At 41.2% G+C, this 13,995-nt stretch overlaps 2 protein-coding genes across 6 annotated transcripts in view; one reads left to right on the forward strand and one right to left on the reverse strand.

Moving 5' to 3' along the window:
• Positions 1-1,771: 1,771 nt before the first annotated feature.
• NDUFB9 (NADH:ubiquinone oxidoreductase subunit B9) lies at positions 1,772-9,425 on the reverse strand. 3 transcript variants are annotated; one of them, XM_045003075.1, is made up of 4 exons: positions 9,294-9,425; positions 6,560-6,752; positions 3,188-3,301; positions 1,772-2,040 (listed from the first exon to the last, which is right to left on the reverse strand). In XM_045003075.1, exons 1-4 carry the CDS (start codon positions 9,377-9,379, stop codon positions 1,909-1,911), a joined length of 525 nt encoding a protein of 174 aa, XP_044859010.1. In that variant the 5' UTR covers positions 9,380-9,425; the 3' UTR covers positions 1,772-1,908. The 3 variants fall into 3 exon arrangements, with proteins under 3 accessions (XP_044859010.1, XP_044859012.1, XP_044859011.1); XM_045003077.1 differs by lacking the exon at positions 9,294-9,425 and adding an exon at positions 8,910-9,027; XM_045003076.1 differs by lacking the exon at positions 9,294-9,425 and adding an exon at positions 6,839-6,995.
• The window catches only part of TATDN1 (TatD DNase domain containing 1), a 29,876-nt gene continuing 24,085 nt past the window's right edge, over positions 8,205-13,995 (forward strand). Inside the window, exons 1-3 of one of the 3 annotated variants that reach the window (XM_045003074.1) lie at positions 8,205-8,308; positions 10,272-10,337; positions 13,719-13,768. In XM_045003074.1, the coding sequence (XP_044859009.1) occupies positions 10,298-10,337; positions 13,719-13,768 (90 nt within the window). In that variant the 5' untranslated portion in view covers positions 8,205-8,308; positions 10,272-10,297. Of the gene's footprint in view, positions 8,309-9,397; positions 9,544-9,680; positions 9,769-10,271; positions 10,338-13,718; positions 13,769-13,995 lie in introns of those variants that run through there. The other 2 variants (XM_045003073.1, XM_045003072.1) reach the window with 2 other exon arrangements.

Consider the following 13,995-nt stretch of genomic DNA (forward strand, 5'->3'; position numbering starts at 1 on the left):
GGAACGCTTTCCTTTTTCCCTTACAAAGCTTCCTGCAGAAAGATGGAGATTCTTAGAATTCTCACAAGGGACTCTTCCTTGCTGTAAGTCTTTTCCATTTGTTATGTATTAATGAAAGAGTAGCTAAGATAGTATACTGCATGGAGGAGGCTATCCTTAGAAAGGAGTAATCAAAATTGATAGTTTGTTTTCTCCACTTCAGCAGTTTTCTAGAGTTAATGAGGCAATCAGTTTTCTAAACATGTCCACCTGCTGGTACTACATGGTAATGCTAGAGGGGATTAAGGGAAAAAAGGCTTTGTGCTTGGCAGATGAGGAATTGCTCAATTGTACTATATCAAAGAGCACCATAAGCCAACTTCAGAGAAGGAAAAGTGGTACTTTGACCCATCAACCTTTTACCCTCAATCGAGGGTATTGCAGATGATGTATTCCTTACACCACCCAATCTTAAACTGAACTTCACACCCCTTGATAATTGGTAGGTTATTCCCTGATAACCAGAAACTTCTATGCTTAAACTCTGTACTAGTCACTTTTTTTAAAACATCTTAAGTTTATCTCAAAGAGCACTATGGGCCAGCTTCAGAGAAGGAAAAGTGATGCCTTGCATAAATAATGTTGGTACCGCTGCATAAACAAACTTGCATCTAGCATTTGCATTACCTTAGTTTCATTAAGGAACATTTAACTTAATGAATGCATGAGCATCCAGATTTCCCTGCTGACTAACACATTTACACAGTTTAAGATAAACAAGTCATTTATTCCCAGTGCTTGAAACTAGGACTTTTTCTTCCAGCAGGAGACTGCTGCAGGAGACTGCTGCATCAAGCCAAATACCATTAAAATGGTTCTTTACGGGTTGGTTGGTTTTTTTAAATCAAATCACTTTTAGTCCATTTAGCCAAATCAGTAGAAGGCTCACAAGCACTCTAATGTGAAACAAAATAATGCAACTAGTTTACTAGAGATGCATCCATAGTTTATAGTACTACTTAAAATGTCTGATATCCAAATGCATTTTTGGACAAGTGCTTACATTTTAGCTTATTCTGTCTTGCCATGTAGTAGTTGCGAAGTGCAGTGTCTTAAAGCAAAACAGCAAAGAGAAGCAAGTAGGACTTTTGACCTTTTCTTCTGCTTCACTGTATAGAGGCAGCCTGCCCATCTTTTTCTGCTTGTCTTTCACCTTTGAAATTCATATCCTGTCTAGGAGGAAAGACTAATGGAAGAACTAGTGTGAATGATACCACAAGGCATGAGTGAAAGTTCAGTTAAGAGGATTAGAGACTTCTCATCACTGTTAAGAACTTGGCACCTGTTTAACTTCAATAAAAGCCTCAATCCTCCTCCTATCAAACTAGGAAAGGCCAGAAATTAACATTTCAGAAGCAGAATTAACGTTTTACTGGAAGAGGTCAGTGCAGAGGGATGCACAGCACCCTACTAAAATGATGTGTACTTTTTTTTTCCAGCCATCTGACCTACAGGCCCCAAATGATTTGTGAAGATACAGATGCCTACACACTACAGTAGAACCTCACAGATACAAACACCAGACTTACAAACTGACAGTCAACCACACACCTCATTTGGAACCAGAAGTACACGATCAGGCGAAACGGGGGGGGGAAGCAAATATCATATAGTACTGTTAAACTACTAAAAAATAAAGGGAAAATAGCATATTTCTTCTGCATAGTAAAGTTTCAAAGTTATATTAAGTCAAGGTTCAGCTGTAAACTTTTGAAAGAACCATAACATTTTGTTCAGAGTGATGAACATTTCACGTTTATTTTAGTTTTGTTGTGCATTAAGTACAGTAGAGAATGTTAACTGGAATTCCTACTGGTTATGGAGAACAAACCACTCAAGTGTAATTTGCTTGTTCATGCACAGATTCTTTTACATTGGCCGTTCTCGGGGTCTGGTTACATAATGCCACCACAGAGGTGGCAGATGCCCTTCTTTGCGAGCTGGGGGCAAGGCTTCATTCACAGGACCACCAGGTGGAGTTTCAGCCTCTAGTTGCTTAACCTAAAACATACAAGAAAACAACTTCACCTAGCATACTTAAGTCTTGAATCTTGATGTGTTTCTTTTGGTATTTTGCTTTGGTTTCAAATATAGGCCCAGAACAGTTCCTTATGTCACAACTATAACCAGATGAAGAACTGACTTCATGAACAGGATAGAGCCAATACCAATAAAATTCCCTCATTTAGGTTGACTGCACTATCAAGTGCTCATTTGCAATTTCAGTTACAGATCTTCTGCCCCTACAATAGTTTAAGTTAAAACTTGTTAATGACAAAGCAATATTTTAAACAGAAGCTTGTGATTATTCCATTATTTATTACAGTTAACGAGTATCCTCCCTCTGCTTTGGAAGCCTATCAGATACTCTCGACCGCAAGCCAGCACCACTGGAGTCAATAAGTGCCTTTTCATTGATTTTAATGGACTTGCTCTAATGTTCTTGCAGGATAAAGCCTTTTTAAACATGAAATAAGTTCTATATGAAGCGAAGAGCCTCAGCTCCCATTTGCTGTTATTTTGAGTTGATTGTTTCTGAAGTTAAGAATGTGACAACTAGTGTTAAGGTCAGCTTCACCACCACTATGTAATTGCACAGTCACAAATCCCCTCCATTTACCTAAATATTAACGTTTGGAAAAAGTTCAAGATTCCAACATAATTAGCAACTTTTTTTCTCCTGAAAACTAAATGGAAAATAGGCCAAGATTGTTCTGAATTCTTTAAAGCACGTTGACAAAATGAGCTTTTCAAAAGCATATATCTATTTCTTCAGAGCTACCTGCAAAAGGTATATTACAGTAATAATAATAAGCAGAAGAATAATAGAGTTAGTCCTATTTGTCCTAGTGTAACACTTAACTTTCAGTGTACCTGATGCAATACTTAACCACAACAGGATGAGACAAGGATATAATTGCAGCTTTAACTCTGAAATGATCTTTGAGTCCTTATGAAGGTGTGTCATTAAGAAAGCTGTCAGTATCACAGTGCTAACAACTTTACTGGAGTATTCTAATTAAGACTTCAGTAGGGAAATTTAAGTGTTTCTTGTCACCCAGTTGGAGTCTGGAATATGTTAGGTTTACTTCTTTGAAAGCACAGAGTCATATACCAAAGCTTCACTCCGCATTGAAGTAGCACTGACCTCTTTTTCCCAGCTTTCTAACTGCAGCTTCTTCCATTGCTCTCTTTTGGCGAAATAATCAGGATACATTGCCTTCTCAGAAGGATGCCAGAAATCCAAGACCCACTCAGGAGCCTGTCAAAAATCCAGGCACTAGATATGAGAAACTACAGAATATACAGCAACACAGCTTAGACAATCACATTAATACAACATAGGTAAGTGGTCCATAAAGCAAAGCATTACATAATACTACCTCTTATATAGTACTCTTCAGTAGTAGATCTCAAAATGTTTTACAAAGGATGTCAGTATTTTTAAACTCCATTTCACAGAAAAAGGAAATGGAGGCACAGTGAGGTGAAGTGGCTTGCCTAAGGTCACCCTTAGGTGGCAGAGATGGAAACTGAACTCAGGCCTCCTGAGTTCCAGTCCAGTGTTCTGTTCACTAGGCCAATTACTTTCATTTTTGCCCTTGAAAGAATGCCAATTGCTTATACTATTAGTTAAGTTACCGAAGAGGGGTAATTTAAAAACTCATGTCCTCCTAAATTTGGGGTTTAGTTGCCAGCATTTGTGGTGCAAACCAGATGAAATGATGATGGCAAAATATAATTATAACACCACAGTGATCCAACTTTCAGAGTTTACTTCTCCTTGTCTGCAAGGGTGTAGCTCAGCAGTCACATATCCAGAAGATTATGGTACAATCTGAACCCTGAAGTGATGTCTAGTCGAGACAAGGTGGTATATCTGGATTAAAGGTGGATGCATCTTCTGGGCTCCAAGTAAGACACACAATCCCCCAGTAGAGAAAGATAAAATCGTAGTTCCAAGTACTACCCCTGTCCAAGACCTCATGAATTTTTTTATGTGGTACAAGTTCCTGTTGTAAATATTTTCCTTCTCTGTTGTAGGGTGAAAGATGCATATCATCAAGAGGAGAAAAGGGACTATACAGAGGAAACAATTAAACTGACTAGTGCTATCAAGTGCACAAAGTAAAAACAAAAAAGAGAAGAGAAACATTTCTAACCCCTTTCAGTTTGTCATCTTAGGTGTTACTTATCCCCACATAAGCTCTCAGCCACAAGTGTCACTTCTAAATTGATGGTGTCCCCTTAAACAGCATTTTTGCTGCTACTTGTTTCAAATCAGTTACTATACAAAGTGCTTTAATCTCAACAGTGACAATTTAATCTTCTCCCTGAAATACACTTTAAGAAAATGGGATTTGAAAATCTGTAAAATGCATCAGACCAGCCAGTTAGCTACATTTACACTGTTCAACCATGATGGAGTCATTAGTGAACCCATTCTAGACTCAATAGGTTTTTTTTGCACATGCAAGCAAAAGTGTTCAGCTTGAAGCCTTGCATGCTTCATCTTAAATCAAATCAGAATTTTAGGAAAAGTGGATAAGCTATTTAAGTTGTAGTTCTTACAACTGAGAACATGGGGAGTGCGCATTTTTGTTTAAGTCTCTAGGCACAAAGAATTCAGACACCTTGTACACATTTATCCTTAATTAAAAGTAGAATATAGACCTAGCTTTACTTTGTTGGGGGGGGTCTTCAATTATTTATAAATTCTGAACGAACAGGCACCACACGTGAACATTGTTAAAAAGTTCTCGTGTTAATATTCCTACTCTGGGGTCTATCTTCCTTACAACACTGGAGCATAAACTTACACTGGATTTTCCGCTCTTGCGAAATCCCTTAACCCACAATCAGGAGACAGACCCCTGCAGCAAAGTGATAGTACAGCAAGCGAAGAACAATGAAAGATGAAGTGAGCCTGTTACTGACCCTTTGAAAAACAAAAAAAACCTGCACTTAATCAGAGGGTTATAAACTCCCACTCCCACCCAGTTCTGGCATTTTTATGAGGAATAAATAAATAAATAAATAAATAAATAAATAAATAAAGTCCCTTCCCAGCCCAGGAATCCCCTGTGGCATCAATACTGATCTAGTAAAATCACTGCAGCAGTGCCCCACCCAGGAAACTCTGCCATGTCTTGGGAGGTGAGGAAGACATAGGCATGTCTCCCCTTTCCTGGGCTCTTAGGGCAACTACTTTTTGAAGTAGCTGTATACTTTTCGGACAGCCAGTGCTGTCCATCTAGCCTCATCCCCAGCAATTATGGTTCTACTTGGGATTTGGCCAAACAGGAAGAGAAAAGGAGAAGAGATATTTAAAAAAAAAAAATTATGTTGAGATGAATCTTGTCCATTTTTCTTTCATTATATACAATTCCCATTGATTTAATTCTGTAACTGTTGACACCACTATCATCCTCCCTATCACTCAGACCCATGACCTGGGAATCATTGATTCCTTCTCCCTCACATCCAGGCCATGTATAAATCATGTTGCTTCTCCCTCCATATCATTTCCCAAACTCACTGTCTTCTGTGCATATTGTTAAGACTCATTCATCCCTCACCTTGATTACTGCAACCTCCTCTCTAGCCTCCCACAACCCATGTCCCTCCCAAGTCTGTTCAAGTACAGCTAAGGTGATCTTTCTTGTCTTTTGCACTGATCATGTAAGTCCACCCCGCTTTGAATCCTTCCATCACAGCAAATTCAAGCTTCTTTCTTGTTCTTGCTTTCAAGATCTTTCACAGCTCTTCCCTTTCTGTATTTGCTTGTTTATCAAGTTGCCATTCAATTCCCACTGCTATTGTCAGCCTTGCTTTCCATTTGTTTCTTTCTTGCTACCCTTTATGCATGGAACATCCTGCTGGATTTATCTGGAAGGTCATTATCCTCTCTGTCAAATCCTATTTACAGATGTAGGAAAGGATGTATCTCGGTTGTACCTAAGGTGACCGGACTGCACATGTGAAAAATCGGGATGGGGGTGGGGCTTAATAGGCTTCTATATAAGCCTCAAATATAAAATCTGGACATCTGGTCACCCTAGTTGTACCATACAGAACTATAGTCTTAATGTAATGCATATAAGAAACAGGAAGAGATCAGACTTAGAGTTCACATAAGAACTTTAACTAGGAGTTTCTTTATTTTTAAATTTTTATTAACTTTACCATTCTAAGAACACTGAAGTAAGTCTCTTGTTTTTTCTTAGTGCCCATCATACTGTAGTATTCAAGTACCAAACATATAATTAAGATCCACAAAGCACCTTCTGAACATCTACAAACCTAGTTTGTAATATTAGTGGAGTAAGGCAATGGGGGATTGAAGTAGCAGAGGTCTTTCAATAGACCAAACTAAAACTAGAGTCCTGACAGACCAGCAAAAGAGCAAAACACTATAAACAGTGCTTGAAATTCCCATCTTCCACTCCCAACAGAACGAGACAACTTATTAAGACAGGAGAGAACAACATAGGTCAAACATTCCACTGATACTACCTACCTTGTAACATTCATATCTCTCATAAGATGTGCCTCCAGGAGAATCAGGGAAGATGTAAGGTTGAGGATGCTGCATTGCCCAAAGTTCTTCCTCAGCAGCTCTCAGCAGTTTTACTGCTTTCACCATATCCTTCTCATTTTTGTGTTCTTCGAACCGTTCTCTCAGCACGCAGGCAAAGAATCGATACTTGTCCCTATAGATACAAATAATGTGCAACATTTCTAGTGGTAAAAATATCAGGGTTGTTTTCTAATATGGGAATATTAGAAGTTTCCTCACCACAGACTAAAAGACTTGCCCTTGACCTTTAGAGAATTCACATCATTATCACCATTCTTCATGGAAATCAGGGATAGAAGAGCCTCCTTGGGTCATCTAGTCACTGGATGTCTACAGTAGGTTCTCCTTGTATACTGTCTAGTCTGAAATGAGTCAAACTCTTTATCTAGTTATAAAGAAGTTAAGCCCTTTCTGCAGTTCTACCCATCCAGGCACTGTCTAGACAATTCCTTCATAACATCTCCACAATCCTGTTTGTCCTCTCGGTCCACATCACCAGAACTACCATAATATTGCACCCTGACTACTGCAACCTCCCTGGGCTTGACTGCAAACCGACCTTCTCAAGTTAATTTGAAATACTGATGCTATGATAGTTTTCCTGGCTCACACCACTTATCACATCATTGCACTAACCTAATCCCTGCACTGGTTCCTTCTTCATTCTTGTATCAAACAGTACTTCTTGACTATCTTTAAGGCCTTCACAATTTGCCCTGTTCTAGCACTTGAGACACTGCCCACAGATAAGCTTCTCCCTTAAATTTTCTGCACTTGCCCATGCTGCCCCTTAAGCAAGTAACAAAACTGTGGCTATTTCAGTTATTTTTATGTTCTATCCCCATCCCTAATCCTTTGTCTACTCCTGTATTTTTTAAGACTCATGCCTTCCTGGGCAGGGGCTGTTTCTTTATCCATGTTTGTAATGCAGATGGCACAATGGGGCCAGGATTTTGACAGGAGCCTTTTGGCCTACTGGAATGCAAAAATTTGTTAGTAATAAGCAACCTACCCAAAAAAAGTGGTAAACCCTTTTGGGCAGAGAACATCTAAGTATTTGTACGTCAACCAGCACAGCAGAGCCCTGATGATCCTATCCTGACTAAGGCCACTGGACACTACTGTAATACAAATAGATTAAGGCCAGAAGGGACCATTATGTTAATCTAATCTGATCTTCTGCATAACACAGACCATAGAGCAGTGGTGGCCAGCATGTCCCTGTAGCCCGCACTGCTTCCCACAGCACCCATTGTCCGGGAACGGCAAACCGCAGCCCCGGGAGCTGCAGGCGGCTGTGCCTGTGGAAGGTCAACATAAACACTGTCTCGCAGCCCACCAGTTGATTATCCTGATGGGCCGCAGGTTGCCCATCAATGCCATAGAGCCTCACCCAGTAATTGCTGCATCAAGCCTGTAACTTCTGTTTGAGCTATAGCATATCTTTGAAAAGAATATTGGGTCCTGATTTGAAGTCCACAATTGATGGATATTCTGTGATGTATCAGATAGAGCACTGGAGTGGAATTCAGGAGGCCTAGGTTCTATTCCTGGCTCTGTTGCTATTCTGTTGGGTGACCTGGGGAAAATCCTGTCAAGTCTCTGGGCCTCAGGTTTCCCCATCTGTTAAATGGAGATGATGATACCAATTGCCTTCACAAAGCTGTTTGAAGACTCTGGATAGAAAAGGCTAGTTTAGAGCTAGGTATTAATACAATGGACTACTGTTTAACTGCAACAAAGAGTCCTGTGGCACCTTATACACTAACAAATGTATCGGAGCATAAGCTTTCGTGGGTGAATACCCACTTCATCAGACGCATGATGGGTCTGATGAAGTGGGTATTCACCCACGAAAGCTTATGCTCCGATACATTTGTTGGTCTATAAGGTGCCACAGGACTCTTTATATACCTGCCCCTGGAAATTTCCAGTATATGCATCCGACGAAGAGGGTATTCGCACACAAAAGCTCATGCTCCAAAACGTGTGTTGGTCTATACGGTGCCACAGGACTCTTTGCTGCTTTTACAGGGCTCTGTTATTGCTTTTTACAGATCCAGACTAACACGGCTACCCCTCTGATACTGTATAACTGAAAACTTTAAAGTCAAGGAGAAGTTCAAATGAGACTGAACATAAGAGACTTTAGTACAGCAGCACCAATGCCGGAGATCTTTCAGGCAGAGGAGATGGGCTGACGCCTAAACTGACCAGTCTCCTTTCAATGCCCTTTTCTTTCCCTTCAGGCCCCAGCGTGATCGCACCGACCCGCTCGTTGATTACTGACCGTTACTGGCATCAGAATATCACCGGTGGGCGCAGACACCACAGACAGCGACCTCCGCGCGCAGCAGCCCCATCCCCCGAGCTCACCTCCCGCCCGCCCGCCCCCGGGCAGGGGAAGGGGCCCGAGGTTTCAGCGCTGAGGCCAAGGGGCCTGCGCTGCCCGGAGCTCGCGCTGCGGAGGGATGAGAGCCCGGGGGGGGGGGGGCGGGGAATGGGGAAGGCAGCAGCCTGAGGCGCCCTGCCTGGCGCCCAGCCCCCATGGAGACGGCTCAGGGGGGGCCCCCACCCCGGCGCTCACAGGGCGCTTCGGCGAGGGGACCGTGCGCGGCGCTGAGGGCGGGAGTAGCTCGTAGGGGGCCGAGATCCCTCCGCGACCCGCTCTCACCGGTGGATGCACCAGGACTCGAGCTGGCGCATCGCCCGCTTGTAGAGCCGCATCACCTTCTGCTGGTGCGTGAGGTAGGCCGCCATCTCGGGCTTCGGCCCACCCCTCGCCTTCGCCAAGGAGGCGCGCGCGGGCCGACGGGAAGGGGGAGGAGCCCGCGGCGCCCAGGCTGGATGTTTCCTTCCTTCTGGCGGCCCGGAACACGGAGACTGCGGAGCTGCTGTAGCCATGAGCCGCTTTAAATTCATCGGTGAGGGGGCGGGCGCGGGGGCGGGCTGTGGGGCGTGCGGAGCCCGGGCAGAGGGCTCTGGTGTGGCTCCCTCCCCCCCCGCATGGGGCGCGGGAGAGGTGAAGGACGCTTCCCCCCCCCCCCACCCCCCGGGGCTGGCCTGTGTAAGCTCAGGAGCTTGTCTCGTTCACGGGCAGAAGCTGGTCCGCTGAAAGATGTTTCCTCCCCCGCCCTGGCTTTCTGCCGGTGGGTTGTCCCGGGGGGAGGCCGGTCGGTTTTGAGAAGCTGCCTGCCACTGACCCAGCAGGTGCGGGAGACGCTGCGTCTTTCCCTGTGCCGCTGCCCTGCCCGGGACTGGCACTAGGGAGCACAGCTGGCGATGTGCCAACACACACTGTTACATAGTGGGCTTATTACTGAGGCGTTAGCTTTGCTGGAGGTGGAGTCGGGTTTTACACATTTTATAAGGTAGAATGAGTCTGATGCTTATTCCAAAACAAGCCAGAATTTGTCACTCTAGCAAGTCTAAGAAGAATTAGTTAAACTTCAGGCTTGTTGAAGAAAAGACATGGTTACGCTTTAAACTACTCATCTAGCTCTGTGGTATCGGGTGCCCCTCAGAACCATCATGTACACGAAGACGTATCTGTTTCTCCATGTCTTACTTCCAGCACCGACCCTGTTGATCTACATGTGAAAAAGAAAGACTATAACAGTTAATTCAGCCTGCATTGTTTTTCTCACTGCAGATATCGGTATTAACTTGACAGATCCTATGTTCAGAGGCATTTACAGAGGTACACAGAAACATCAAGGTAAATGTTTGTAACTTTTGACAAATTCAAGGAGTTTTTTTATCATATTTCTTACCTGAACAGTAAATATGAAATAGTCATCTTTTTTTCTCAGCAGTTGTGTATAGTATCTAAGCAACATTATCTATATTATGAGATTCCAGGGTTGTCATTCTGAAGCTTAGATTAAATCTCAGGAAAAACTTCCTAACTGTAAGAACAGTAAGACAATGGAACAGCCTGTCTCTGGAGGTTGTGGAAGCTCCTTCACTGGAGGTTTTCAAAAGGAGGCTGGATTGCCATCTGTCTTGGATGGCTTAGACACAATAAATCCTGCATCTTGGCATAAGAACAGCCATACTGGATCAGACTAATGGTCCATCTTGCCCAGTGTCCTGTCTTCTGACAGTGGCCAATGCCAGGTGCTTCAGAGGGAAGTAACAGGGTTATTGGCATGGGGTCAGACTGCTAGACCCTTGCAGTCCCTTCTAACCCTATGATTCTAATCTTAGAATGTCTGTTTTAAGGTAGCGTGAAATGATGGGAACAACTACAAGCATAGTTGAGAGCTCTTTTTGTTTAGTATACCACCAGGTTCAATCATCACTGGAATTTGTGGTCTGTTAATGTCCAGTTTTCAAGTTCTCAGACATTTTCTACTTTTTTACACTTACTAACTTACACCCATACAAGGTGACATTGGTGCTTTAAAAATAAATGTTTATACCTTCTAAGTAGTGTGTGTGTGTGTGTGTATATATATATATATATTTATTTATTTTGCAATGTAACTTCCATACAGATACTAGTCTAAGTAGCTGAACATTTTGGTAAAGTCTTTCCGCAGTGGTTTTACAAGGTTATGCAGACAGATCTGAGTTTAGACCTCCAGCCTTAGTATTTTGTGGGCCAGATCATCAGCTGGTATACTTTGCTGTAACTCCATTGTAATCAGTGGAGCTACTCTGATTTGCACCAGCTGAGGCTCCTGTCCTATATTTTTAGACTGTAGTGTCTGTCTGGTTTAGATTGTAAGTTTTATGTGACAAGGTCCATGACTTCTGTTGTGTATGTACAGAGCTGTACCCACTGTCTCTCAGGAAATATTTATTAGTAATGACAGTCAAGATTTCTTTCTGTAAATCTTCAAGCTTCTTTTTCTCTTTAGTTTCCATGTGAATTATTTTGTGATACATTGTATTACAGGACATTAATTTCATATTTGTCAGAGAATTCTCTCCTACACGTTCCTTTTCTTTTCCACTCTCTTCTTTCAAAAAAAAAAGGGAGATTCAAAAATCTTAGGTGTGAGGTTTTATACAATGTAGTGACATGAATTCTAGATTATTATTATTATTTCAGTCCTAACACTGAGCAAATTTTCTTCTATTTTTCTTTTCTCTGGGGTTTTCTTCCTATACATTTTTGTTCACCTCCTTTTTATTGGTCCATCTTTCAGGGGAAGAGGAAGCCCCATCCTCTCCTGCCTCCAGCCCAGCTCAGGGTAGGAGCCACTGACTGGGGTGTCCCCAGCCCTGCAGTGATTTACCTCTCCACCAGCTACTCCGAGTGCCTTAAACAATGTACCTGCACAGCTAGGGAGCAGAGTGTGACTGCTTTTGCACCTTCCCTTCGTTTCTCTGTCAGAAAGTCATTTTTCTGCAGGGAATCAAATAAATCTGTGGGGGACATAAATTCTGCACGCGCACAGTGGTGCAAATTTTCCCCAGGCATAATTAAAGAAACCAGATAAAGTAAATTGTATTGTATGGTATAATTTTGATGTTTTTTCTTATATTCATACAAAATAAATCTTTCAGCTGGTCACTTCTTCTAAAAGGAAGACACTTACAGTGTAGCATATTATTATCCTGCATATCTTAACTCCAGTGCTTTCCTACTATCTACTTTTTTTTTTTTAGTTTGTGGGAACTTCAGCCCTAATCCAGTCCATCTCTTCTGCTGAAGACAAGATAGTTGGCTTCACTTTGTTATAGCTATCCAATTATTTATGTCCAAGGACTATTCATACCATATTAATCATAATACATCAAAGTTAAACAGCAATGCATATGCAATTCACACAGGTTTTTAGAGTGCATTTCTTTATGCTACAAATTCACAGAATCAACTTTGTCATATCAGCAGGAGTTGCATTTATGTCAGTATTTTAAATATTTAATTGGTCTATTTTGTAAAGCTGATAATTGTTCTTACAGTACATGGGCAAATGATAGGAGCATATTCAAAATACAAATAAGTATTAGTTTGTTTAGATTCCTGAAGATAGTTTCCCTCAGTCTGTTGCTGTTTTATGATGTGGAAGGATAAAGTAGCTAAGGAGTATGGCTGTAAGAAATACACAAAGTTATAAAATAACATTGTAGTAAAAGATAGAGTAGAGCCAGATAATTTTTTTTTATAAATGGCTTTTTGGCTAAATGGAAATTTTTTTGAGAACATTTCCATTTTCATTAAAAAATTGTAAATTAAAAAATTCTCTATTTTTTCAGTTTTGTTTGGTGGCGAAAATTCTACTTTCTTTCACTTTTTTTATTCTCTCTTATCCATTTTCTAGTGGAAAACAGTGGGAGAAAGTTTAAAGAAAACATGAGTGGTTTTTTTTTCCCCCACTGAAACAAAACTATTTTTTTAATTGAAAAATAACCTTTAGTTTCTTTTGAAAATGTTCATGAAATATGCTGACCCTTTTTCCAACCAGCTCTAAAGCAGAGTTATTTAGAGAAGGTAAAGGGAAATTAGAGAATTTCTCCACTTACCAAAGAACTTGTAATTCATTTTCATTCTTCTCAGTTCCTTAAATAAACAGCATTTGGTTTAACTGCAGCCTTTCATTTGGATTTGATTTCAATATTGGAGAACAAGTATTGAGTGACCATGCAGGCAGCTCAGCTCTTGAGGGAGGAACAGAAAATTGGTGGGGTTAGTTGGCCTACAGTCACCTACAGACACGTTAAGCAACACATTCTCTACCCATAGAGACAACTCAGCAGATGGGGGTCCATTCGGGCGGAGTGAGCTGTCACTGTTGGTGTGCTAGGGCACAGTGGCCCACTATAAACTACTACTTTCAGCAAACACATTTTTCAGACATAGAGCTCAAGACGGCGTTTATGTAACCAGGTCCTGATCCAAAGCCCATTGAAGTGTATGGAAAACATCCTGTTAACTTAAATAGGTTTTAGATCAGGTTCTTAGTCATTTGCATCATCTTCCTATTTCCCTTCCTAAAGATTAAATAATTGTGTGTATCCAAAGATTATTCATACCATGTTAAGCATAATATTAACTATACATAAATGGCTTTATTGCAAAGGAATGTGCAAGTTAAATTATGTTTTAAGATCTGGACCTTAATTTACCAGATTTTTACTTTTGCAGATGACTTTTTGGATGTAATAGAGAGAGCAGTCAAAACTGGTGTTAAAAAGGTAACTTCTCTTATAGATCATGTATATGTGATTTTGTTATGATGTTCTTAATTTTTAAAAATTGATTTTAACAGCCAGGGGTTTTAGGAATACTGAAGTTGTAACAAAAATAATTTTCTACTGAAATTAGCAACAATAAAAATGCCGGAAACTTTCTTTAGCATTGCAGAGTTCTCTGCAAAATCAAAATTCTTTGTACCTGGTATTATGTCCTCCTGTGCACAATG

The sequence above is a fragment of the Mauremys mutica genome, chromosome 2, assembly GCF_020497125.1.
Source record: "Mauremys mutica isolate MM-2020 ecotype Southern chromosome 2, ASM2049712v1, whole genome shotgun sequence".
Taxonomy (NCBI): Eukaryota; Metazoa; Chordata; order Testudines; family Geoemydidae; genus Mauremys; species Mauremys mutica.

Coding starts and splice junctions, on each gene's coding strand:
- NDUFB9 (XM_045003075.1), bottom strand. CDS start 9,379: ATGGCGGCCTACCTCACGCACCAGCAGAAGGTGATGCGGCTCTACAAG. Junction 6,753..9,293: donor GAGTCCTGGTGCATCCACCG/GTGAGAGCGGGT, acceptor TTGTATCTATAG/GGACAAGTATCGATTCTTTG. Junction 3,302..6,559: donor AGAGATATGAATGTTACAAG/GTAGGTAGTATC, acceptor GATTTTTGACAG/GCTCCTGAGTGGGTCTTGGA.